Raw genomic sequence first — 24,375 nt, 5'->3', positions numbered from 1 at the left:
ACAACTGTCAAATATATCCTATCTTATCCTATTGTAACCTATTCTATTGAAATTCAACCAGGGGTGAAATTCAGTAGGTTCTGGAGAACCAGTAGTAGACATTTTGGGTAGTTCAGAGAACCAGCACATACCACCCCTAGATGGCCCCAGAGAGGGATGGGAATGGAGATTTTACAGTATTCTTCCACCAGAAGTGGGGAGCGAATGGGGATTTTGCAGTATCCTCTCCCTGCCACCCCACCAATCCACACCCACAGAAGTGGTATTAAAAAAATTGAATTTCACCCCTGGGTTCAACTGAATCTTGGAAAAATTCAATGGGTTTCGGGGCTTTTGCATCTGGGTCTTTACCATCTTGGTACTAGATGGGTTGGCACTACCTCAAATGGTCCTGGTGCCCTATTTGGGGATCATTTTACTCCTTTTTTCCTTATTCTTGTATCACATAATTATTTCATTATTTCCAGCATCTTTCAAATGATATCAGATGAAGGCCATCAAAAAGTCTTCTTTACCTGCTCTTCTCATAGATGGTTATGGGTTCATATTATGAGAGTGATAACTTGATTTCTCTGCAAGCCAAAGCTTTGACATATACCACTGTCACAGTCATGCTGAATCCCTTTATCTACACCTTAAGAAAAAAGGAAATCTATGAAGAAATTAGAAGATGATGCGTAAAATAGCTATAAGAATATTGTTCCAAAAGAAATAATATAGAGGTATTTTTTAGATATGGGAATTATCTATAGAATTACTAATAAAAGTTCTTAACAATTTGTACATATTGTGCAAATTCAAGGATTATTTGAATATATTAAATTTCTTGTAAGAAATCCCAAACTTGCGGAAATTTAATACAATCATCTACTGGAATAAGGAAAAATGGTATATTTCTCCAATAGATTCAATTCATGGGATTTTTCTGGAACAATATTGGTTGCACTCTGAAATTAGGAAGAATTACTTACACCGTCAAGAGCAGACATTCTCAGAAAAAAAAACAGACATGTTGTTTTCTTTCATTCATGTGTGAATTAAATGGAAAGGGAGGGGTGAAAAAGGATCAATATCTCATCTTCAGCATCTTCATTTATTCACCTGATTCGCCTTCAGAAGTGGTTTAACATCAGCATATTGTACTCTGAGTACCTTCAATTTTTCTTTTTAATATTTCTTTTTTATGTATTTTATTCACTATTGGGATAATTTACAATCATTTTACAATGATCAAAAGCAATTAATATTTCAATTCACAATAGAATTCATAATTAAAATGATTTTTAAAATTTATCTATTGTGCTGTGATTAAACTGTGATAATCTATATCCATATTTTGAGTTGTCACCAACCTTGATTCTTTTAAAATAATAATGAAAATGAATCATTATGCAAATTAATTCCAGATCCATAATGATCCATCCATTAAAATCTAGACAGGGTACCTTACTATTTTATTAAAAGGTTCATACTTTCCACATGGGTGCCTAAAGAAAGTGTTGGGAGAACGTCTCCAAGATGACAAGGGACAATTTTGTTCATTTGTAGGGCATTGTTGCACTTATTGAAGCAAGATATATTTCAGGATACTGCACATGCCCCTCTTGCAGTTTTTGACATGCAAAGATTCTACTGATTTGCTGCCAGATTGTGATAACTAATGTCAGCTGCCAAAAATATTAAATTCAGTCTATCTAAAGATCATCCTAGTACACAGATGCAGGTTCCAACAGAAGGTATAAAGCATTTTTATAATTGACCCAATCATTCCTTTTTATTTAGCAACCAGTTTTCACCTCTTCCAAATTTCTGTGATGTCTCAGCTAAACAGAATGGTAAATTCCTTTAGAATCTCATGTAATTCAAATCTAATTATAATTTTGATTTCAAAACAGATTTAGATTACATCATGGGAATTGATATGTAAATATACACTATCATAAACATCACATTCTGCAATTGGTTCAGAAAACAAAAAAAAATCACACATTACACTGATTCTTGCTCAGGAAATGATTTATTCATAACTATATATTTACTATTCTTTTTTTCTGAAATATTAGAGAATTTCAGAATTCTGTTTTTGAGGGATGGTATTGGGACTGAGTCAAAACTCTGGATAGTGAGATGGTCAGTATATACATTTCATATTAAATGAAAAACAGAAGGCATGAAGACGAGAACAGAAATGCTGCTCCATTGCTTTGTCACTTCAACTTTGAAAGGATATGTGGCTTGTTTTCCATAAGGAGTTTGGAACTTCATTTTGCTATCCTGTGGAACTCATTACGATGAGGATGATGATGAGGATGATGAGGATGACGACAATGATGAAGTGATGGTGGTAGGGTGGGATGTATGTGATGATTAAATTTACAGTTATTGTTAGATCTGTGAGGAAGATGGAACATCACAGAAGTGAATAATCTTTTTCATGCCACAGAATGGAAGGCTGAAGATCCAGGCTGCCTGCAACAATGAGACAGGAACACCAATCAGCCAAATTCCACCAACCAACTTCAGACAGAAGCTCCTTAGTATAGTGGGTTGCAGATGGCAACATAATGGTTATAAGACATGGTAGCTAAGAGGAAACACTCAGCCCATCCAAAGAAGAAGAAGCAAAACATTTGAATTGCACAAACTGTGTAGGAGATACTTTTATTTCTCAATAGATTAAGTAGCATTTTGGGGATTTTATCTAAAGTGAAGCATACCTCAATGAAGGACAAGTTTCTTAGGAAGAAGTACTGAAGGGCTGGATCTTTTATAGCTATAAATATGATGAGGATGTTTTCAATCATTGTAACAAAGTACATCAGCAGGCAGTGACGTGCGGTCAGCTTTAGCCCTGATGAGGCATTTTTTAGACTTGTGGACTTCAACTCCCAGAATTCCACAGCCAGGCATGCTCAGTTCTGATTTAAAGCGACAGCATTTTTCCCCCTTGCAAAATAAGTTTTCCCATTCTTTTTCTTCTCCCTCCCCCTCCTTCCTCCCTATCTCCCTCCCCCCTTCTCTCAAACAGACACACGCACACAGAGAACTTCGTGTGTGTGTGTGTGTGTGTGTGTGTGAGAGAGAGAGAGAGAGAGAGAGAGGTAAGGTGATGCTGCTGTTGCTGATAGAGCTACAGTTAATAACATAACTTTTATTTTTAATTTTAAATAATGACAAAAGAAAAAAATAGCAATCTAATTATTGCCAATAGGAAACATATCTGCAAGAAAATAATTACTTCACCCACCATCAAATAATTTGTCATTGGTCTCATTTTTTATTTATTTTTATTTTTTTAATATTTATTTATTTTATTTATTTGAAAAATTTATTATGATAAAACAAACATGAAAATGTACATGATTCTATGAAGCAGCATCACAACTGGCACCCATTTCAATAAGCTATCTTCTTAGACAGGTGTAAAATGGTAGTTTACCATGCCTAAGGATGAAAACGTTTTATACAAAAGTGTTTTAAATACTCTTGTATTAATGCAATGAGAAACTTTTATGAATGGTAAAATATGCAGTGGTCTTCTGTCCATGGGATTTGTTTCATTGGAGATTTGCCTAAATGTTTGGATGCAGGGTAAATATACTCTGATAGCTTACCTGATCTTGTTAAAAAACAATGTAGGTTTGGAACAGTTTCAGCTTATATGCACCAGTATGTCCAAACCCATTATGGAAATTTAGTGTCTCTTCCCATACACGTTCTTCCAGAGGCCCCATACTGGAACCCTCCCTTCCCTAGCCTGCCCCCCTTGCTTGCTCCCCCTGCCCACCAAGTCACCAGTCTCCCACTCGCTCATCCCACCCACTTGCCCTGCCCACCCACTTTATTTACCAGAGGGAGGATTGGGAGAAGCCCATGTGGTGTGTGCTCCCTTGTCTTTGACAGTTACCTAGTTTCCAATGAGGGGGGGAAATCCATGTTTTTCCTTCCTCTGCATCCCCCCCCCCAATTTGAAATGAGGTGGCTGTCAAAGAGAAGGGAGTGCATGCCACGTGGTCTTTTCCAACAGCTGAACTCCCCTAACCATCAATTCACTTGCTTTAATAGAAAAATATTTTGAAGACATTTGAAATCATTTTGGACCCAACATTCCACCAGTATATCAGCCACCAGTATATCAGTAGTATGGTTGCTCCAAGTCACTTTTAGTGGGGAAGCAATTTGACTTTCTGTTTTATATTTAAAGGATAACTTTGACCAAAGAGTAAATTAAATAACTTTTCACATTCCAAGTATTTCTTCTATTTTCAACATTATGGCCTGAATTTTTCTGAAAATGACTTTTGTTGTTTGAGAAAGTTTTCTTTCCTTTAAAAGTTAATGATTTTCAAGTAGTTAAATCCCTCAAGGCAATAGAAAAATAATGAGATTGGACTCCTCAAAGGATTTAATTTCTTAAATGAACTATGGAAGATAATATGCCTACTGTCCTATTTTCAGCTACATATAATATGTACATACGGTAATTCAGTTATCCATTTCTCATTTTACTTGTTAACCACTTCTTTGGGACTTTTAGTAATACCTGTTAAAGGTATTGTACATTTTTTTTACTTTTATATTTCTATTGTTATTTTCCTATGTGCTTGAATGTATATTATGTGGATACATAAATTTCCAAATGAACCAACACAATCGCTGATGTATTTGTAATTTTTAAAGACCAAATGCATCTGGAAGCTTTTTACATGATTAGGAGATGAATAATGATGGAGGCATTGATAAGATGCTTTCTTTTTGTTGTAATGTATACTAGTAAATTCCATATAAGTATTTGAGCTCCTTTTTAAAAAAAATATTTTTTCTTTGTAACTACAGTGTGAAGTTGAGGAGGTAATACCTTGACATCATAATTCCAGAAATCAGGGATGTGCTTTTGTGTCTGATTGTTATATAAATAAATATTTATACTTTATAGATATTCAATGTTTGCTTATTGGCTATATAAATGGAATATAAATGGGAAGAGTTAAATTATTTCTATGCATTATATGTAATGTCATCTTTATGGGATAGGTAATATTAAGAATGCTAAACAAAGCTAGCCACATACTCTTATAAATTGTATATAAATTATGTTAGGGTTCCGACCAATGCCCTAAATGTTTGGCGTCACAAGCCAAACATTTAATATGAACAGGAGAACATGTTTGACTTCATAGATACATATGCCCTTATAGGTTCTTATAGGTTCTCCCTATTTATTCTGAAAATAAGATTGAAGTCTTATAACTTCACTACTCAAAACAAGAGCATAGCACACAGGCATTTTCTCCAACAGAATGCTTACAAAATAATGAGGACAAAGTTACCAAAATACATTTATTTTAACTTTCCTCCTCCTCCTCTTCCTATTTATTTAAAATTAAATATTTTGAATAAATATTTATTTCTGTACCAAAATAATCCTTTATAAAATGAATCATGCATATTTACAAAATAAGCTTGATTTATGGATCAGGTAAACTTCTTCCAACAAAATGTATTGACTACATTTAGTGCTCTTTTTGATAGAATTGTACAAAGTTTTTGTAAAATATGCTCTGTAAAGCATATGTAAGTAAAATGTTTCTTCTCAAAATGTTAAAGGATGATATATTTTAGAAACATTTTCCCAGAAGTTTACAAATGTAAAGCATATACACTTGACTTCTCCTTCATGTGACAAGTTTGATGTCTATATATATGCATATGAAGATAACTTGGAAGAGCTCCTGTAATCACACAAGCTTTTAAAAAAATGTTTACAATAATATTTCAAAGGAAAGAACTTTAACCATGATTACATGCTTTGCAAAACATTCTTTTAAGATACTTTTTATTCTAAAAAACTAGTTCAATATGTTTTTCTGGTTGCAATAAAAAGTGATAGAGAACAATTAAGTTTGAGTAGGAAGTTGGACTCAATGCCTTCTTCTTAAATTATAGGATATAGCATAAACTTCATCATGAATAGGGAGCTGACTGAAAGAAGAGTTTCCTGATGATTTATTTATTTTTATTTTTTCAGATGCCAAGTAAAGAAGATGTGGGGCTCAAATAGAACTATGGTGAATGAGTTTATTCTTCTTGGCTTTACCAATCATCCTACATTACAGCATCTTTTCATTGGGCTGTGCCTTGTCATGGCTGTGGCCACAGTAATAGGAAATAGTCTCATTATTTTCCTGGTTTGGACTAACTCCCACCTCCACACAGCTATGTATTTTTTCATTAGTAATCTCTCGTTGCTGGACATACTTTTCACAATAATCACTGTTCCTCAGATGCTTGTACACCTAGCTTCTGGGGTTAATATAATTTCATTCAATAGATGCATGGCTCAACTTAATCTGAGCCTATCCTGTGGAATGACTGAGTGCTTCATTCTGGCTTTCATGGCCTATGACCGCTATGTGGCAATAAGTCAGCCTCTAAGATACCCTACCATCATGGGAATGTGTTTATGCATGAAGATGGCAGGGATCTGCTGGGTCACAGCATTTTTAAATGCTTCTGTACTGACAGCCATCACTACGAGTTTTCCTTTCTGTGGACCCAATCAGATTAATCATTTCTATTGTGAGTTACCTGCAATGCTTCAACTGGCATGCATGGATACATATATGGCAGAGGCCCTTATCTTTGCCCTGAGTGTGATTGTACTCATGCTACCTTTTACTTTCATAGTGATTTCTTATGTCCACATTGTCAGAGTAGTGCTCAGCATGCACTCAACCAAAGGTCATCAAAGAGCCTTCTCCACTTGTGCTACCCACCTGACTGTTGTTACATTATTTTACAGTACCATTGGCTTCACTTACTTAAAACCAAGATCTCATCATGTAGCAGACCAGGAGAAAAGGGCCTCAGTCTTCTACGCTTTGGTCTCTCCCATGCTGAATCCCATCATCTATAGCCTAAGAAACAAGGATGTTAAAGAGGCTTTGGCCAAAGCAACGGGGAAAGTCAGCTGAGTTACACATGCTTTTTTAAAAATGGAGACATTAATTTAAGAATAGAAGCTTTCTTCACCCATCCAAGGAATGTTTACATTGTATTTTCCTATAAGTGGCACAGAAGCTGAATGTTGAAGTTCTGTGACCATGTGGATTAAGCATAACAACTTGGAAATCCATGATGTGTTTAAAAATGTCTAAAATGTTGTTCTTTTGTTCATTTCCTAACCTGCTTTAATACAAAAGTATCACACTAAGAGCATAGGAATGTACTTTATTATAGATATAAGACAAAAGCAATGTATTAGGAATCCAACAAAAGATATAGAACTATCTTGTTTCATTCTTGAGGATTATAAAAATATTATCTATCTTAATAATATACAGAAATTAAATTATACTTTCATATTTTTTTTACATCTGTGAAGTTTAAATATTTCTATAAATGTTTTAATCAGATCTTTAATGCAGTATCATTTGCTAAAGCTAAAATTCCATTATCTGTTCTAATAAAATAATGCATGTGGTAGAGATGAATGCTATAGTGAAACTAATACATAGAAACAATGTATTGTGTATACTAGGCACTGCAATAATATTTATTGTTTAATATACAAATAATATGATTAATTCATATTGCTTATTTTTAGTGTTCCATTTTGAACTGATAGCAACTATGAATGCAGTGTAAGTTGTTCTTGGATCTGTTCCCCATATGTGAAATCTATTGAGATACCAAATATTGTAAATTTTTCACCTATGAAGAATGGCTAAAAGATGTATTACTATATAATAATAAAGGAGGGGACCAGTTTAGTATTTTAGTTAAAAAATAGGCTTAGAAACTGGGCAACTACAAGTTCTAATCTGCATCAGACACAAACACTCATTTTCTTTCAGACCTTGGAAGAGAGCAATGACAAGCCTTCTTTGAAAATGTTGCCAAGAAATTTGCAGGGACTTGCAAGCAGTCATCAATAGTCTCAACTGGGTACAACTGGGTACACATCTACACAAAGAGAGAGATTGGAGGAGAAATATGTAGATGGAAAAATCCACACTTCCTCTATAACAATAAATTGTAGATATGTGCTGTTTGCCAACACTGATTTAGGATGATTTTTTTTTCTTTTTAACAAAGGGACAAAAATGGCAACCTTCAAACAATATGGTCAAAGTTTTGGGGATTTTTTAAAAAGAATATTTCCTGGTGCCCCAAATCTTCTTTTTGTATACATTTTGAATTGTATTGATTTTTTAATTATATTAATAATAGCACTTAGATTTATATACCACTTCACAGTGCTTTACAGCCCTCTCTAAGTGGTTTACAGAGTCAGTATATTGTCCTTAACAATCTGGCTCCTCATTTTACAGACCTCAAAGGATGGAAGGCTGAGTCAAACCTTGAGCCTGGTGAGATTTGATCTGCCAAATTGCAGGCAGCCCGGAAGCAGCAAAAGTATCCTGCAGTACTGCATTCTAACCATTGAGCCACTGCGGTTCTTAGACTAGATTAGATTAATTTGTATATTTTAATTAGCTTGCATACTAAATTACATCAATAAAAATAAAATAAAAAACTTGAGAACTTCCATAGTGATATCTATATTTCACAACCAATCACAAAGAGATTCCATGCAGACTTAGCTGTGAGAAAATAAGCCCTATCTATATTAGGAATATTGTTATCATGATTTCTGCATAACAACTTGCATTACATACCATGAAAATCTTTATATAAGACTTTTAGAGCATCAGTGGTATATCATCATATTGATCTATAGTATAGTATAGTCTTTATTGTCATTGTACAAAATAAATACAATGAAATTGGTTTAATTCACAACTAGAATGATATTATTAAAAAAATCTGATAATAGAAATAGTATTAAGCAAAATAAAAATGAAAATACAAAGGAAGTCAAGGAACAGTAACAATTAAATAGCTGCTGAAAACACAGCAGAGTTTAAAGATAGAAATGCAATGTATTTTAAAGATAAGATAGAATTAAAAAGAAAAAATCCATTTCTTCATTGATATAGTATTTCAGACATTCATATATATAATATATATATATATATATATATATATATATATATATATATATATATATATATATATATATATATATATATATATATATATATATATATATATATATATATATATATATATATATATATATATATATATATATATATATACTTAAAGTCACAACCCCTGGTATGCCCAAGTGTGGGAGGAAGGTCACACTTCCACTCTCTGTCATTAGGCTCGTCACAAGAGTCCATCCAGACAGAAACCCAATATTTTTACTGTTGCCTTTGTTATATTTTGTGTTTTTATTTGTGCTGATAAATAAATAAAGGAAGACTAGTATAGATCTATTTCAAGCTATTTAGCTCTCATCAGCTAGCCACAGGTTCGAATCCCAGTAAGGATATGGCTAGCTGATGAGAGCTAAATAGCTTGAAATAGATCTATACTAGTCTTCCTTTATTTATTTATCAGCACAAATAAAAACACAATATATATATATATATATATATATATATATATATATATATATATATATATATATATATATATATATATATATATATATATATATATATATATATATATATAAATCAGCTGAAAATAAATGCTTATGTATTGAATAGATTGATTGTGTTAAATAACATTTATATAGTCACTCTACTAAGATTCACAATTATTTCTGTTATAAAACACAAAACTTCTTAAAAACTGCTAGCAACAAAAATCAGTGGGGAAAATATTTTCAAATTTATAATTTGTTAATAAAATACAATTTGGAAACATGTTAAATCTGGTCCTCTAATTTTTATACCTACTGTTCATTATCACAGGTCAACAGACACAATAAATTTCATGTCAATAGCTATGACTCATCTTTTAAATTTAGAATTAGATTAAATTAAAATAGAACCTGAGTATAATTGGAAAAAAAATTGCAACAGAAAAGGACAGTTTTGAAATTTCAGAAGACTTATTAAATATTTTGTTCCTCTGATTTCCATTACCACCATTTGTGACAAGATAACACATTATTAAAAATTTAGCAGCATTGCTGAATGACAGATTCTATACTTGTGACTTAGCTAAGTAATACAATTGCTTTCAAGTAATATTACAGTGACTTTAACACATTATGCTTTCCTATATTGACAGGTACATCAATCTAAATGCCCTCATTGTAAAGAGTCTTTTAAAATGTACACATTCATTAAATATATTCTTAGCATTCCACAATCAAAACCACACAATAAATGTTAACATGAGGTTTAATGATTCGTACCACATCAAAACAATGTGGCCTTGTTTGAACATTTGCCCAAACATGACAAGCTGATACAGAAGTGAAAGGCACTACACATAAGTACTGTATTTTTTGTCTTCACTGCTTCCAACTTCCTTGTTTTAAATACTAAAACATTTTCAAATAAAAGTTCATGAAAGACTTTCTATAGTCCCTCTCATTAAGCATTCATGTGAATTAATCTTAATGTGTTCATATTACTATATTTAGAAGCCTGCATTAGATTATCTAGGCACATTGAACCAATGGAATTTGTGTTAATGTAGAGGGAGACAGTGATAGAGACATGAGAAGTGAATCTAATACCCCATAATTTCTTTACTTCTTTATTACTTAATGTTAGATCGGGTAAAGGAGGCACAAAAGGCTTCAGTAAACAACAGCTCTTTATTGCAAGTCAAGTAAACATCCGACTGGGGAATGGTCGGGCAGCATCCCCTTTTAAAGGGATCTGTCATACCCTTTAACCAATGAGATTCAACCTCTGCTCCCACTGAAACAGAGGATGTTGGTGGAAACCTCTTTCAGTCTGTCAGCGGTGGGGGTGGGATATCTAACATCCCTCCCCTCTAGGATGGAATGATCTAATTAGTGATGTAATCATGCAGGGAGGTGGGCTTTTGCATAACTCTGCCTGATCTGCGCAAATCAGTCTTGGTATTTCCTTCAGACAAGTCGGACAGACCTGTTGCTCCTGCAGACCCACCTGGTAAAAACTCCTGGAACTTTTGACTCACTCGGAGCTCGCTGTGGTCCTGCATCAAAGTCAGATAAGTCTTCTGATATTCTTGGGCTTTCCTTGGGCTTGGAGGGACTGCTATTTTTCATGTTGCTTCTTTTGGTTTGTGCAGGAGTTATATTTGGTTGTCTAAGTGCTGAGTTAGGCAAGCGGCTATGGAGTTGGTCTATATGCCTTCTCCAATTTCTACCGTCCTCGAGTTTTACTGTGTACAACCAAGGACCAGTAATTCCAATTATAGTTGTGAGAATCCATAACATTCCCCTGGTGTAGTTGTGTGCATATACTGAGTCTCCTATGGTGAAAGACCTGACTTTGCTCGTGGAATCAGGGGGTGTTGAGGTGGAATAATTTGGGTGTAGCCAATCTAAGTGAGACCTTAGGCGGCGGCCCATGAGGAGTTCAGCGGGGCTTCTTCCAGTGGTAGCACTGGGTGTGATGTGTTATATGAATAAGTAGTGATCAATTTGTGTTTGCCAATTGCCTGGGACCACCCTATTGAGGGCTTCCTTTGCGGATCTTACCATCCATTCTGCCTGGCTATTGGAGGCCAGATTGAATGGTGCAACCAGGGCATGCCTGACTCCCTGAGCTGCTAAGAATGTTTTGAATGACTTGGCTATGAATTGGGGCCCATTGTCAGAGGCTAGTACATCTCTGTGCATGGAGAAGAGTCTCTATAGTATCTTGATGACTGATTCCACTGCAGTGGAATTCATCAGGACTACTTCTAACCATTTTGAATATGTGTCCACAACTATGAAAAAGGTTTGGCCATGGACTGGTCCAGGGATGTGTATTCTGGATCATGGTGCTTGCGGGCGCTCCCATTCCTTGGCGGCCACTTCCAGGAGAGCCAGTCTGGACTCCTGACAGGGCATGTATGTAGCCAATGATTCTTGTATGTCCCTGTCCATGTTAGGCCACCAAACATAACTCCTTGCTAGAAGAATTCTAACTTCATTTTAACAATCCCAGGATGACCTATGTGCAGTGCTTCAAGGACTGCTATGTGCAATTGTTTGGGAATGACTACTCTGTCCCCCCCCCCAACAAAGAACTGTTAATAACTGACAATTCATCCCACTTGGAAAAATACATTTTGAATTCAGCCCCAACAGGTTCCCTGGGCCACCCCCTCCACCCCAGTTCAAAATTTGCTTTATTATGGGGTCCTTTTTAGAGTGGTGTGCCACGTCACTGGATGAGATGGGTCCGGTGTCCTGGCAGTCAATGAGGAGGACCAATGTCTCAGAGATGGGGTCAGTGAGAACTTCAGGCAATGGCTCAAAACATCTATGTGCCCTAATGTGGTGCCTGGTCAGTGGATGAGGTGGTAGAAGTAGGCTGCTAGAAAAATTGTCCATCTGGTCATCTGGGGAGATAGTGATACCTGGATGGGGTGATCCCCAGCCAACAACCCTAACAAAGGCTTGTGATCTGTAACCAGTTCGAAATCCCGGCCATAGAGATACTCATGGAATCTCTTTACTCTGGCTACTGCAGCCAAAGCCTCATGGTCCAGTTGGATGTAGTTCCGCTCTGTGGCAGATAATGTCCTGGAGCAAAATGCAATGGGGGCTTCAGTACCATTTGGCATGTGATGACTAAGGACCACGCCGACACTGAAGGGGGAAGCGTCACAGGTCAACACCAAAGGCAGAGTCTGGCTGTATTGTACTAGGAATGAGTCTGCTGATAAGAATCATTTTATGGCGGTGAATGCAGTGGCCTTGGTTTTGCCCCAGGACCATTTCACACTCTTGGCTAGGAGCTGGTTCAGCAACTGTTGCTTTCTGTTTGAGAAAGACGCTGAAGAAGTTAAGGAGCCCAAGGAACACCTGTAGTCCAGTCTGATTGCGAGGTGTGGGGACTTCCTTAATGGCTTTAATTTTTTGTGAGGTCAGGTGGATCCCAGACCCATCGATCATGTACCCTAGGAATTCAACTTTTGGTACATTGATTTTACATTTTGCTTTTTTTAGGCTGGGGCCCTTGTCTGATTCTAACCAAAACTGTTCATACACGTTTTAAAAGTTGCACTTCATTTGCAGCCGATACCAAGATGTCGTCAAAATAAGGGACGATTCCTGGAATAACCTGTAAAAGTCATTCCATGATGCTTTGGAACAGTCCAGTGGTGATACTAATGCCGAATTGCAGGTGGTTGCATTTGAACACACCCCTGGGCATCACAATGGTTTGGGCCTCTGCAGTAGCGCCATCTACTGTCAATTGTTGGTATGCCTGTACCATATCTGATTTTGCAAATATTTTTCCTGGGCCAAGCGAATGCAATAGGTGTTGTACAACAAGTACAGGGTAAGTGCTTTGTTGTAGCGCTTTATTAATTGTACATTGATAGTCTGCGCAGATGCGTACAGACCTGTCAGGTTTGACAGGTGTCACAATTGCCGTTTCCCAGCGTGCATGATCGATTGGCTCTAAAATGCACTGGTTCACGAGCTTATCGATTTCTTTGTCAGTTTTTGGGCGGAGAGTGAAAGGTACTCTCCTGGGCTTTAGCCTAATTGGGGCTATTGTGGGGTCTAAGCTAAAGGAAATGGGGGTTCCTTTGTACTCTCCCAGAACGGTGCTGAAGATGCCCTTGAATTTCTTAAAAATGGCTTCAGCGGCATCAGCAGCATCCTTCTCCACAGAGTTGACTCCAGTCACTTCCATTCCCAGTGGAAGTGGGAACCAATCAAGCCCCAGCAGGCTCTGAAGGTCATCCCTAACCACTGTCACAGGGAGTTTTTTGCAGAATTGCTTGTGGCTTACCTGGAAGGTGCCTTGGTCCACGATGGGGACCTGGTTCCCCTGGTAGTTGCGTAGGCGGATGTCGGGCTTCTGAGGTGTCTCTTTTGTAGCTTTGGCATCGTTTGCTTCAGGACTTACCATGGAATTATGGTCAGTGATAGCCCAGTGTTGATCTCCATTTCGCATGGAGAGTCCTCAATGAAGACAGTGACTTTCAGCTTTTTGGGGTGAATGGTATGGATATGTCTAACCAGAACAGTGACATTCAGCGTTTTTTGTATGCCCAGGGCAGTGAGGTTGGCGATTCTATCATCTCCCTCTGAACCTTGTGGGTACTTCTGCCAAGCCCCTGATTTGGGTGGCTGTTTGCAGTTTTGGCCCTCCTTGGGTTGTCCTGCGGTCGCAGGAAAATTGCTGCGGCACACCTTGGTGATGTGCTCTTTCTGCTCACACTGCTGGCAAATGGCTTTGTGGAAATGGCAGGATATCAGATATGGTCTCCTCCACAGCTGGCACAGGGTAGAATTTTTGAGTTGAATTTCCACGCCGCTTTGTTCAGCTACTGCGCATGCGTAGCTGTCTTCCTCCTCACTCTCAGAGCTCTCAGGCTCTGTGGTCTCACTGTGGATGCAGATACTTTTCCGTGCGTCCAGAAGTTCACTGTGGTGCTAGAGGGTCTCCATTGATTGGGCTGCCGATTCAGCTGCTTAAGCTTCATCTAGTGCGATCTGCAAAGAGAGGTTGGATCTAGCCAGAAGCCTTCTCTGCAGGTTGAGATCTTGCACCCCATATTATGTGATCCAGAATCAGGTCGTCCAGTTCACAGAACTCACAGTAGGCTGCAGATTTCCGGAGAGCTACCACGTATCCGTTGATCGATTCACCCTCCTTCTGGTTCCATATATTGAACTGGTACCGGTGAACATATTTGGATGGCTTCGCCGCATAGTGGGTCTTCAGCATTTGTTGTAGTGCAGACCAGGATACTGCTTGTAGAGGGGTCGGTTCTAAGAGGTTTTTTGTCATCTCAAATACTTCCCAGCCACAGTACCCTAGGAACAAATTCTTTTTCTGGGCTTCTGGAGATTGTGAGATCATTTTCTGTGAGATCGTTTGCTTCCAGGAAACACTCGAATTGTAGCATGTATGATTCCCAGTGTTCCGTAGCTGGATTGTACAGGTGGGGAGTGCATAGCCATTCTGGTTCTCTCTGGTTGTTCAGCGATGGCTAGCTCGATGCCTCATGGGATGCTCCAGACTGGATGTACTTGCAAGGCTTCACTCTCTTTGTTTGCCTAGTTGCCTTCCAATCCCATCCTCGTCGCCAATGTTAGATCAGGTAAAGGAGGCACAAAAGGCTTCAGTAAACAACAGCTCTTTATTGCAAGTCAAGTAAACATCCAGCTGGGGAATGGTCGGGCAGCATCCCCATTTAAAGGGATCTGTCAGACCTTTTAACCAATGAGATTCAACCTCTGTTCCCACCAGAACAGAGGACCTTGGTGGAAATCTCTTTCAGTCTGTCAGCAGGGGGGGGGTAGCTAACACTTATGTTACATATGTAGGACTTATCATAGGAGTAATAACTCTATAGAAGAATGCAAGGATCATATTATGTATAAAAGATGTCTTGTCTTTGAGATTCATATAAGCAAAGACTGTTGTGCCATAGTAGAGGATTACTACCATCAAGTGAAAGATAACTAGAACTACACTACAACAGTCTTTGCTTAGCTGGGTCTCTTTGAAGACATTTTGCTTCTCATCCAAGAAGCATCTTCAGTTCTGACTGGATAGTGGAGAAGGGAAGGATTTATACTCCTTGCAGACAGCTGGTGCAAATGACCAGCTGTCTGCAAGGAGTATCAATCCTTCCATTCCCACTATCCAGTCAGAGTTGAAGAAGTTTCTTGGATGAGAAGCAAAATGTCTTCAAATGAGAAGCAAAATGTCTTCAAAGAAAAACCAGAAAGTCCAGTTGTCTCTTGAAAAAGCACCTTTGGGACAACCATGACTTGGATGAATTAGAAACTTCTTAGACATTCATATGTCAATGCTTTCTTTCTTTCCACTTTCTTGCATGACCAGAGAAATACTTGAATTAGGTACACAATATAAATAATGTATATAAATTCATAGTACACAAATTATCTATTAATTTTCCACAAAAATATGTTTCCCTGCTATTTTACTCAGGGCTCCCTTTACTTCTTTGTTTCTTAGGCTATATATGAGGGGGTTAAACATTGGAGTAACCACTGCATAGAAGAAAGCAAGGATCTTATCCTGATTCGAAAATTTGCTAGTTTGGGGGTTCATATAAGCAAAGGCTGCTGTGCCATAGCAGAGGGTAACCACCATCAGGTGGGAGGTACATGTAGAGAAAGCTTTATAGCGACCTTGAGAAGAATGGATTGACAAAATTGCACGGATTATGTAAATGTAGGAAAGCATTACCACAATGCAGGGAATTAGAAGGATAATGAATCCTGCCACCATTAAAGAGATTTCATTAACAAATAGGTCTGAACAAGCCAATTTTATAACAGCAAGGACTTCACAAGCAAAATGATTAATAGTGTTGAATGAACAGAATTCAAGATGCATGGTGAACCCAGTCTGTATCACAGCATTAAGAAATCCACCAGTCCAGGAAGCCAGTACCAGCTGGATGCACACTTTCTTTCTCATGATGAGTTCATAGTTCAAGGGAGAGCAGACAGCTACATATCTATCATAAGCCATGGCTGCCAATAGAATAAACTCAGTGCTACCAAAGGTTAAAGAGATGCAAAGCTGAGTCATACATCTGCTGAAAGAGATAGTTTTGTGACTGGTTAGGAAGTGGACCAGCAGCTGAGGCACCACACTGGTTGCAAAACAGATATCCAAAAAAGACAGATTGCCTAAGAAGAAGTACATTGGTGTGCTGAGTCGTGCATCAATATAGACAGCTATGATGATAAGTGAATTTCCAACAAGAGTAATGAGGTACATGGAGAGGACAATAACAAATAAGTATCGATTAGTCCCGTGTTCTCTGGAGAATCCCACAAATACAAACTCTTTAACAACTGACTGATTGGTTTGTCCCATCATTCAAACATTATCAGGACTGAAATGTGATAAAAATATTATATGTTATTTATATTTTGTGACTTGAGGTGTAATTATCCCTTTATACATAAATTATTGATTAATAAAGGTATTGCATTTAGGAAGCAACAGTAACAGGGTAAAATAGTCTTAATATTTAAGAGACATTCATCTTTTCTGACTGTGGAAAGCCTATAAAAACTTTCTGCTAGAATTTCCATTTGAGCAAAATATTTTTTTGCTTTGCCTAATATTGCCCATGAAAACTATCTTAATAAATATAAAATATTTGATGATGAATTTCCTTTTTTATAAATGAAATAAAAAGATAAATGATAGAATTGCTATCTTTTTAACTTGGATGATAAAAATAAGTAATATACAAAATATTAAACTATCATATCTTTTCCATTTTATGAATAAGCATGAATGAATATGAAAAGAATAATACATAGAGAAAAGCATGATGGTATGTGACTATGGATACCAAAAATACAGAAGTAATAATGAAATAATGAATATAAGATGGACCTAAATTAAATGGAAATGTGTAATAGGTATCCTTATTTTTTTTTGGGGGGGGGGTTTAAGAAGATTCAACTGGGTTAAAGAAACAATTGTTTCTCAGATTTGTAAATATCCAGCTGTTATATATTAGTATGCAAGTCATAATCATTTCTAGATTTGTGCAATTTCCAATGAATACTAATGAAAATTAAGATGTCATCTTTTAATTTAAAATGCAGCTATAGCTATTTATGGAAGACACAGTAAGACCAACTATTCTTCCCAACTACAAAAGCCCATATATTGTAGATAAATACGTTAAGATGAAATACATGTAGTATTTGATAACATTTTCCATAACAAATAGCAAAATAAAATATAGGAGGATATCTAAGGACATCCATACAATTATGTACAGTAATAAAACATAATTATAATTATAAAACATACAGAATTATAACCATTTAATCTAAAATTAGTAAGACTAAATAATTAAACCTAAAAGGAATCTGTTATCCTAAGATGCCAAAACTAATGGCTATGTTAAGATGCAACAAAATATTAACAATCAAATAGGAATATGTTGTTACAATGGTGAGCAACTGAATGAAAAGCAATTGATACACATTAAATACTATGATATCATGCTTTTTCAAATAATCAAGCAATTATTCCCTATCAATATATATCATCAATATGATAGCTTTTTGCAGTATTCAGATAAGTTGTATCCATTATATCAGGCAATAAAAATCAGAGATAAAATAAATTTGGGTAGTCTTGAATACCTGATATTAATTTTCTCAATTTATATCTGAGTGCACATTTATGAGTATAAAATTATGCGAAAACAAATGTGCTTTATAAAAAGTACTGCCACAGAAACAACTAATTCAGAAACAAGGAAACCACAAAATCATGCCTCCATAAGATTATCACTAAATCTACTCTTGCAATAAATTTTGAAAACTGATATGAATATGAAATTAGGACAAGAAAGGAAATCACAGCACTTCCTAATAACTTCCCAAAAGGAGGTTTCCTCAAAGTGGACCCCTCTGCATCCTAACTTACCTGCACAGATGGGTAGAAAAAAGAAAATGAAATGTTCTAACCAAAGAACCTTATGACCTTTTCAGTTCATATAATGGATATAGACATTCATTAAATTTAACTACAAAGTATATTGGACAACTGAATATCCCCCTTTGGGCAATTATGTTACTACAAATAACTTAATTAAAGTTTTAAAACAGTATCTAGCCACTTGGGTTTTAAATTGGAAAATGCAACTTCTTAATATTTGTCTTCTCTCTCTCTTTCTCTCTGTGTCAGAGGTAGGTTTCCATTTTTTTACTACCAGTTTGCTCTTGTGCACGTGCACATGTGACCAGTGGTGGGTTTCAAAAATTTTTGGAACCTATTCTGTGGGTGGGGCCTTCTTTGTGGGAGTGGCTTGCTGGCCATGTGTTCTCTCTCTCTCTCTCTCTCTGTGTGTGTGTCAGTGGTGGGTTTCAAAAATTTTTGGAACCTCTTCTGTAGGTGTGGCCTGCTTTCCGGGCCCACTGGTAGAACCTCTTCTAACCGGTTCAGTATATTTGACGAACCGGTTCTACCGAATAGGTGCAAACTGATAGGAACCCACCTCTGCATGTGATGCTCCTGCCACCGTCACTACCAGTTCTCCAGAACCAGACCAAACTGGGAGCAACCCACCTCTGCTGTGTGTGTGTGTGTGCAGGCATACATGTCTTCATGTACACCTGTTTCTTTGCAACTGCCTGGTTAACCAGTTTTCTTGATATCTGTTTTTGAAGTTGACAATTACTCTCAGCTATTAATGCCTAGATAAATGAATCCAGACGTAAGAACAACTAAGGTAGTAAAGGTGGGATAAAAACCAAATGAATGAATGGTGGCTTATCTATATAGAATGCATTCAGTAATGTGCTACTGCAATAAGGCTAGCAAGCTATATCTACATCTGTCTAAAAATTTTTACTAAGGAAGCAGGCTAGAAGAAGGAAAAAAATCTTTCCAGCCCTGCCTTTCCCCCTTTTTTCTTATTGAGGGTGACTACTATTTATTAGCATATATATGCAGAATCATCTGTCCATCAATTTTTATATTGACAAAAATCCCAATGTCTCTACCAATAACATTTTTCACAGACTGAGGAAAATAATTTGTTTTCCCACTAGACCTATAATTTATAACACAAATGCAAAGAAATGTAGCAAGTGGGAGTGGACTCAAATGTAGTTTTCCTAAAAGAAAGGGAATGAAAGAGACAGATTCAAACTCCTTCCATTTGTTGATTAACATTTTATTTGGAGGAAGAAGCTTTATGTTATTGTTGCTGTTGTTAAAACCAGCTTAAAATTTGTAATTAACTGAAAAATTGCCATTTATAATTTTATTAAGCTGTAAAAATTAATATTTCTTTTAAGATACATAGCTAATCTATTAGAGAACAGATAGAAAAGGGAAAAATATAGACACTTGCCAATACTATAGATAGGAAATACACAGAATAAAACACAATACATAGTAATATAGAACTCATGGAAATATAGGAGAAGACATGATTCATATTATTAGAGATAAACATAAATTTTAAAAAATATGTGAGTGTTCCCAATTTTGTTGTAAAACAAAGTGTTATTTTATACATTTTGAATAAAGTTTCCCGAGAAAAATCTTTTTCAGGCCATTCTTAATCTCCTTGTTTCTTAAGGTATAAATCAAAGGGTTTAACATGGGAGTGATAATGCTATAAAGGATAGAAATAAGTCGGTCTTTCTCCATTGAGTATGTTGATATTGGCCTGACATAGGTGAAAATGGAGCTTCCATAATACAAGATGACTATAGTCAGGTGTGAGGTACAGGTGGAGAAAGCTTTCATCCTCCCTTCATTGGATTGTATCTTCATGATAGTGGAGATGATATAAATGTAGGATAGAAGAATGCAGACAAATGGAATCCATCCTATGAAGATCCCAACTACAAATAAGATGATCTCATTTAAGGTTTTGTCTCCACATGAAAGCATTAGAAGGGGAGGAATATCACAGAAGAAATAATTGATATGATTGGCTCCACAGAATGGCAGACGGAATGTAAAATAAGTGTGAAGAGCTGAATTGAGAAAGCCACTTGCCCAGCAGGCACTACACAATTGGAGACAAAAGGCTCTTCTCATAATGGACGTGTAGTTCAAAGGATGGCAAATAGCTGCAAAGCGATCATAAGCCATTGTAGCTAGTAGGATGCATTCAGTGCCCACAAAAGAAAGAAAAAAATAGAGTTGAGTTACACATCCAGCATAGGTGATACTCTTCTTTTGTGCCATGAGGTGTACTAGTATCTGAGGAACATTGGTGGTGGTATAACAGATATCCAGAAAAGAGAGATTTCCTAGGAAGAAATACATGGGAGTATGAAGCTGAGAGTCCAGGCAAGCAACAGTGAGAATGGAGATATTCCCCACCAGAGTACATATATATGTGGCAAGAAAGATAAAGAAAAGTAACAGCTGCAGTTCCTGGAGACCAGAGAAGCCCAAGATGAGGAATTCACTTGGAACAGATTCATTCATCATTGGATCAGAACTTAGCCTTGTTTTTTTTTTTTAATCAGAATAAGAATGCTCACCTGATGTTCAGAAAATCTACCAAACTTTCACAATTCAGTACATAGAATCTAACATCTCTCCAGCCACATAGTGTAATCATTTTTACTTGCTCTATCAAAAATGTCATCTTACAATGCTATCAGAATAAGGTTGTTCATGTTCATATGCTTATTTATGCAACAAATAGGAAAAGCCGTTTGACATCACTTAATTCATATACCACAATAATTCCTGCAGCTTTTTAAAAAATTATGGACTGTTCAATAAGCTACATTTCACAAGCAGCACACAGCACTCTAAGTTAAAAGTAGTAGCATTGCTTTATCTTTTAGTGAAGTGGCTGCAGGTCTCATTCCTTTGTTCAGTTCTTTCAGATATTCCAGATATTATGACCACAGTCTGGTACAGATGTATATAACTGGAAAATCTTGAAAGGAATTTTCAAACTGTGCAAAGACATTCAAATAATTAAGCATGTTTCTGCAAACCTTCACTTGAATTAAGAAAAAAAATGCAATCTATATACAAAACAGCAGCCCCAATTTTTTCTACAGTTTTCTAAGAAACATTGTTCAACATTTTAAGCTGCTGTAACTGCTTGCAGGTTCATTCTTAATAGTTTTCTGCTTCAACGCTGAACATGAGTAATTTATCCATTGATTAAATATACAAATTCGTTGCAATTTTATTTAAATTCTGTTTCTATGCTACAGATGTAGAAAAGTAAGTGTATTAAAAGTCCTAGTCAATATACATGTTTTAAAAGTATCCAAATTCTTATCTGGCATGAATACACACAGACAAATCAAATTGTATTTTCAAAGAAGGAGCAAAAGAGCTCACAATAATATTTTTCAACATACAATACTACTAATCAGTTGATAAGATACAGTAAAGCAAAATCCATACTGAATTTGTGATTCTTTGATTTCTGTAGTTTGTTGAAAAGAAGGATAGAAAACAATTACAAAATAAATCTAATAAGCAAAGCCTAATTTACTGTGCAATTCCTTTTCAAAGAATATCTAGAGCACCTCAAACAACAAACTCAAACAATAATAGCAGTAATATACACCTGAATACTGAATAAGTTCCCCTTCATATATATAACTTCAGCAACAATATAGTTCATGGATCTAACACCTCAGTTTCCACTACAATGACCAGGCAGGTACTATTCTATCTGTCTTCTCTGGGTTAGAAGCAAACCAGGATGATTACAAATGAACAGGGAAATTTAATTGCATTCACTGAAAATAAGATAAATCTGTTCTAATTATGTGATGCTGCAATTACATTTCTGTCCATGAAATAGCTTAACTAAAATAATCTCAAATCTATTGTGTGTTGTGTCCTTAGAGATACGACCTGTGCCTGTCAAGAAATGCAGGAAAAGATCTGGTTAGCTGTGACGTGCCTCCCAGGGTTTTAAGCCATTTCTGTGAGGAGGGGCTCGGGCTGAAATGCTCAAAATGCAAGTTAAGGGTATCCTCAGTTGAGTTCCTTGGTACTTGATTGATTGGCACAGCATTCACCCTACCCCTGGAGGCAATTAACTCATCCCCCATGCCATCCAATAGGGCCGAATTACAGGCTTTCCTAGGTCTCCTTAATTTTTACTCAAGCTTCATTCCACACAAGGCTTTGGTGGCAGAACCCCTCCATCGTTTTCTGGACAGCTCGGCTGCTTGGGTCTGGACTAGCTGCAAAGTGCATGCATTCACAGCTGTCAAAAAGTTGTTGACATCAGCCTCCATGCTGTTTCAGTATAACGAGCAGCTTCTTTTGATTCTTGCTTTTTGCATTGGGGCCATTTTAAGCCACGCCTCCTCCAATGGCATGGAGGCTCCTATAACATTTTATTCCTGCACTTCATCAAAGGATGAACAGAATTATAGTCAGCTTGATAAAGAGGCTCTAGCAGCCGTTGCAGGAATAAAATGTTTTCATCATTATATCTATGGCCATTTGTTCCATCTGGTGACATACCATAAACCTCTTTTGGGAATCATAGCAGGGGATCACCCTACACCACCAATTTTATCACCACACATGTTGCACTGGGCAGAATTTCTGGCCACATATTCCTACACTCTATGCCATTGGCCAGGAAAACACATGGAGCATGCAGATACTCTTAGCCGTTGCCCGCTGCCCATTCTAATGGCAGACCCAGCCACCTTGAATACTGTTTTCTTAATTGACAACCTAAACTTGCCCCTGTCAGCCACCAACATTGCTCAGTACTTGTTGAAGGACCCCACCCTTTCCGAGTGCTGGACTGAGTATGCTGAGGATGGCCACAAGGGTCTGTGGGACCTGAGGTCCTTCCGCATTACTGGTGTAGGGAAGAATTGTCGGTGCTGCAAGGGTGTTTGTTGTGTGGGTTTTGTGTGGTGGTTCCGTCAGTGCTGCAACAGTCCCTATTGGTCCGCCTCCATGAGGGCCCTCCAGGCATAGTGTGGATGAAGTCACTTGACCGCAGCTATGTCTGGTGGCCCTCAATGGACAGAGATATCACAAACTGGGTACAGCATTGCCAACCATGCCAGCAAGCCGCTGCTCCTGTTAGGGAATGGGACATGCTTACTGCACCTTGGAGTTGAATCCATGTGGACTTCATGGGTACAATTTCTGTCCAATTCTGACCCTTTCTTGTCATAGTGGGTGCCTGTCAAAATGGGTAGAACTATTTCCCATGCACAGGAGCACATCCGAAGCAACCATAGCAGTAATTGCTATGGTCTGCCAGACACTTTAGTGTCTGACAGTGGACCCCAATTCATTTCATTTATTTTCCAAACATACCTACCCGAGTTAGATATCCGGCATGCTCTGGTACTTTATCATCAGGCAGGGAACGGATTAGCCAAATACACCATTTGATTGGCTAAGGAAGCTTTAAGCCGAATGGGCTCTGCACTCTGGCCAGCCAGGATTGCCATATATCTCCTAACCCAACACCCAATGCCTTGCCCTACCTCCGCCAAAAGCGTTTTGAAATTTTCATGGGCCGCCGTCTTCATACCACACTCTACAGGCTACATCCTTCTTATTCTACCAACAGCCCCCTTGAATTAGGTTGGCCCAGAGTATTTACTATGGGGGAGGGGGTATTCACTCAGAATTTTGTGGGAAAACCAAAGTGGTTGCCAGGTTGGATTGGATTACCCAGATAACTGGGCCCTGTTCCTACAGGATCCAACTCTGTGATGGATGACAATGGTGGTGTCATGTGAGCCTGCTATGCCACTGCAACAAGGAGGAGGCCCCAAGCCTGCAGACCAGACTAGCCTCCATCAACCATTCTGACACCACCTGCTGACAAGACTTGCCT

At 37.2% G+C, this 24,375-nt stretch overlaps 3 protein-coding genes across 3 annotated transcripts; 1 reads left to right on the top strand and 2 right to left on the bottom strand.

Annotated features, from left to right (window-relative positions):
- Positions 1-6,044: 6,044 nt before the first annotated feature.
- Positions 6,045-6,974, top strand: LOC106547801 (olfactory receptor 10A3-like). Its single transcript, XM_014065059.2, has one exon. The coding sequence runs from the start codon at positions 6,045-6,047 to the stop codon at positions 6,972-6,974; it is 930 nt and encodes a 309-aa protein (XP_013920534.2).
- Positions 6,975-15,953: 8,979 nt separating this feature from the next.
- LOC106547802 (olfactory receptor 2F1-like) lies at positions 15,954-16,895 on the bottom strand. Its single transcript, XM_014065060.2, has one exon. The coding sequence runs from the start codon at positions 16,893-16,895 to the stop codon at positions 15,954-15,956; it is 942 nt and encodes a 313-aa protein (XP_013920535.2).
- A 3,168-nt stretch (positions 16,896-20,063) lies between these two features.
- Positions 20,064-21,014, bottom strand: LOC106547804 (olfactory receptor 5V1-like). The gene has a single exon (XM_014065061.2). The coding sequence runs from the start codon at positions 21,003-21,005 to the stop codon at positions 20,064-20,066; it is 942 nt and encodes a 313-aa protein (XP_013920536.2). The 5' UTR covers positions 21,006-21,014.
- Positions 21,015-24,375: the final 3,361 nt, after the last annotated feature.

The sequence above is a fragment of the Thamnophis sirtalis genome, unplaced genomic scaffold (assembly GCF_051295495.1).
Source record: "Thamnophis sirtalis isolate CommonGarterSnake01/CBP01778 unplaced genomic scaffold, rThaSir2_p1.2 scaffold_4, whole genome shotgun sequence".
NCBI lineage: Eukaryota > Metazoa > Chordata > Lepidosauria > Squamata > Natricidae > Thamnophis > Thamnophis sirtalis.
Note: the sequence above shows the minus strand (reverse complement) of the source record. Positions and strands in the feature narration are given on the sequence as shown.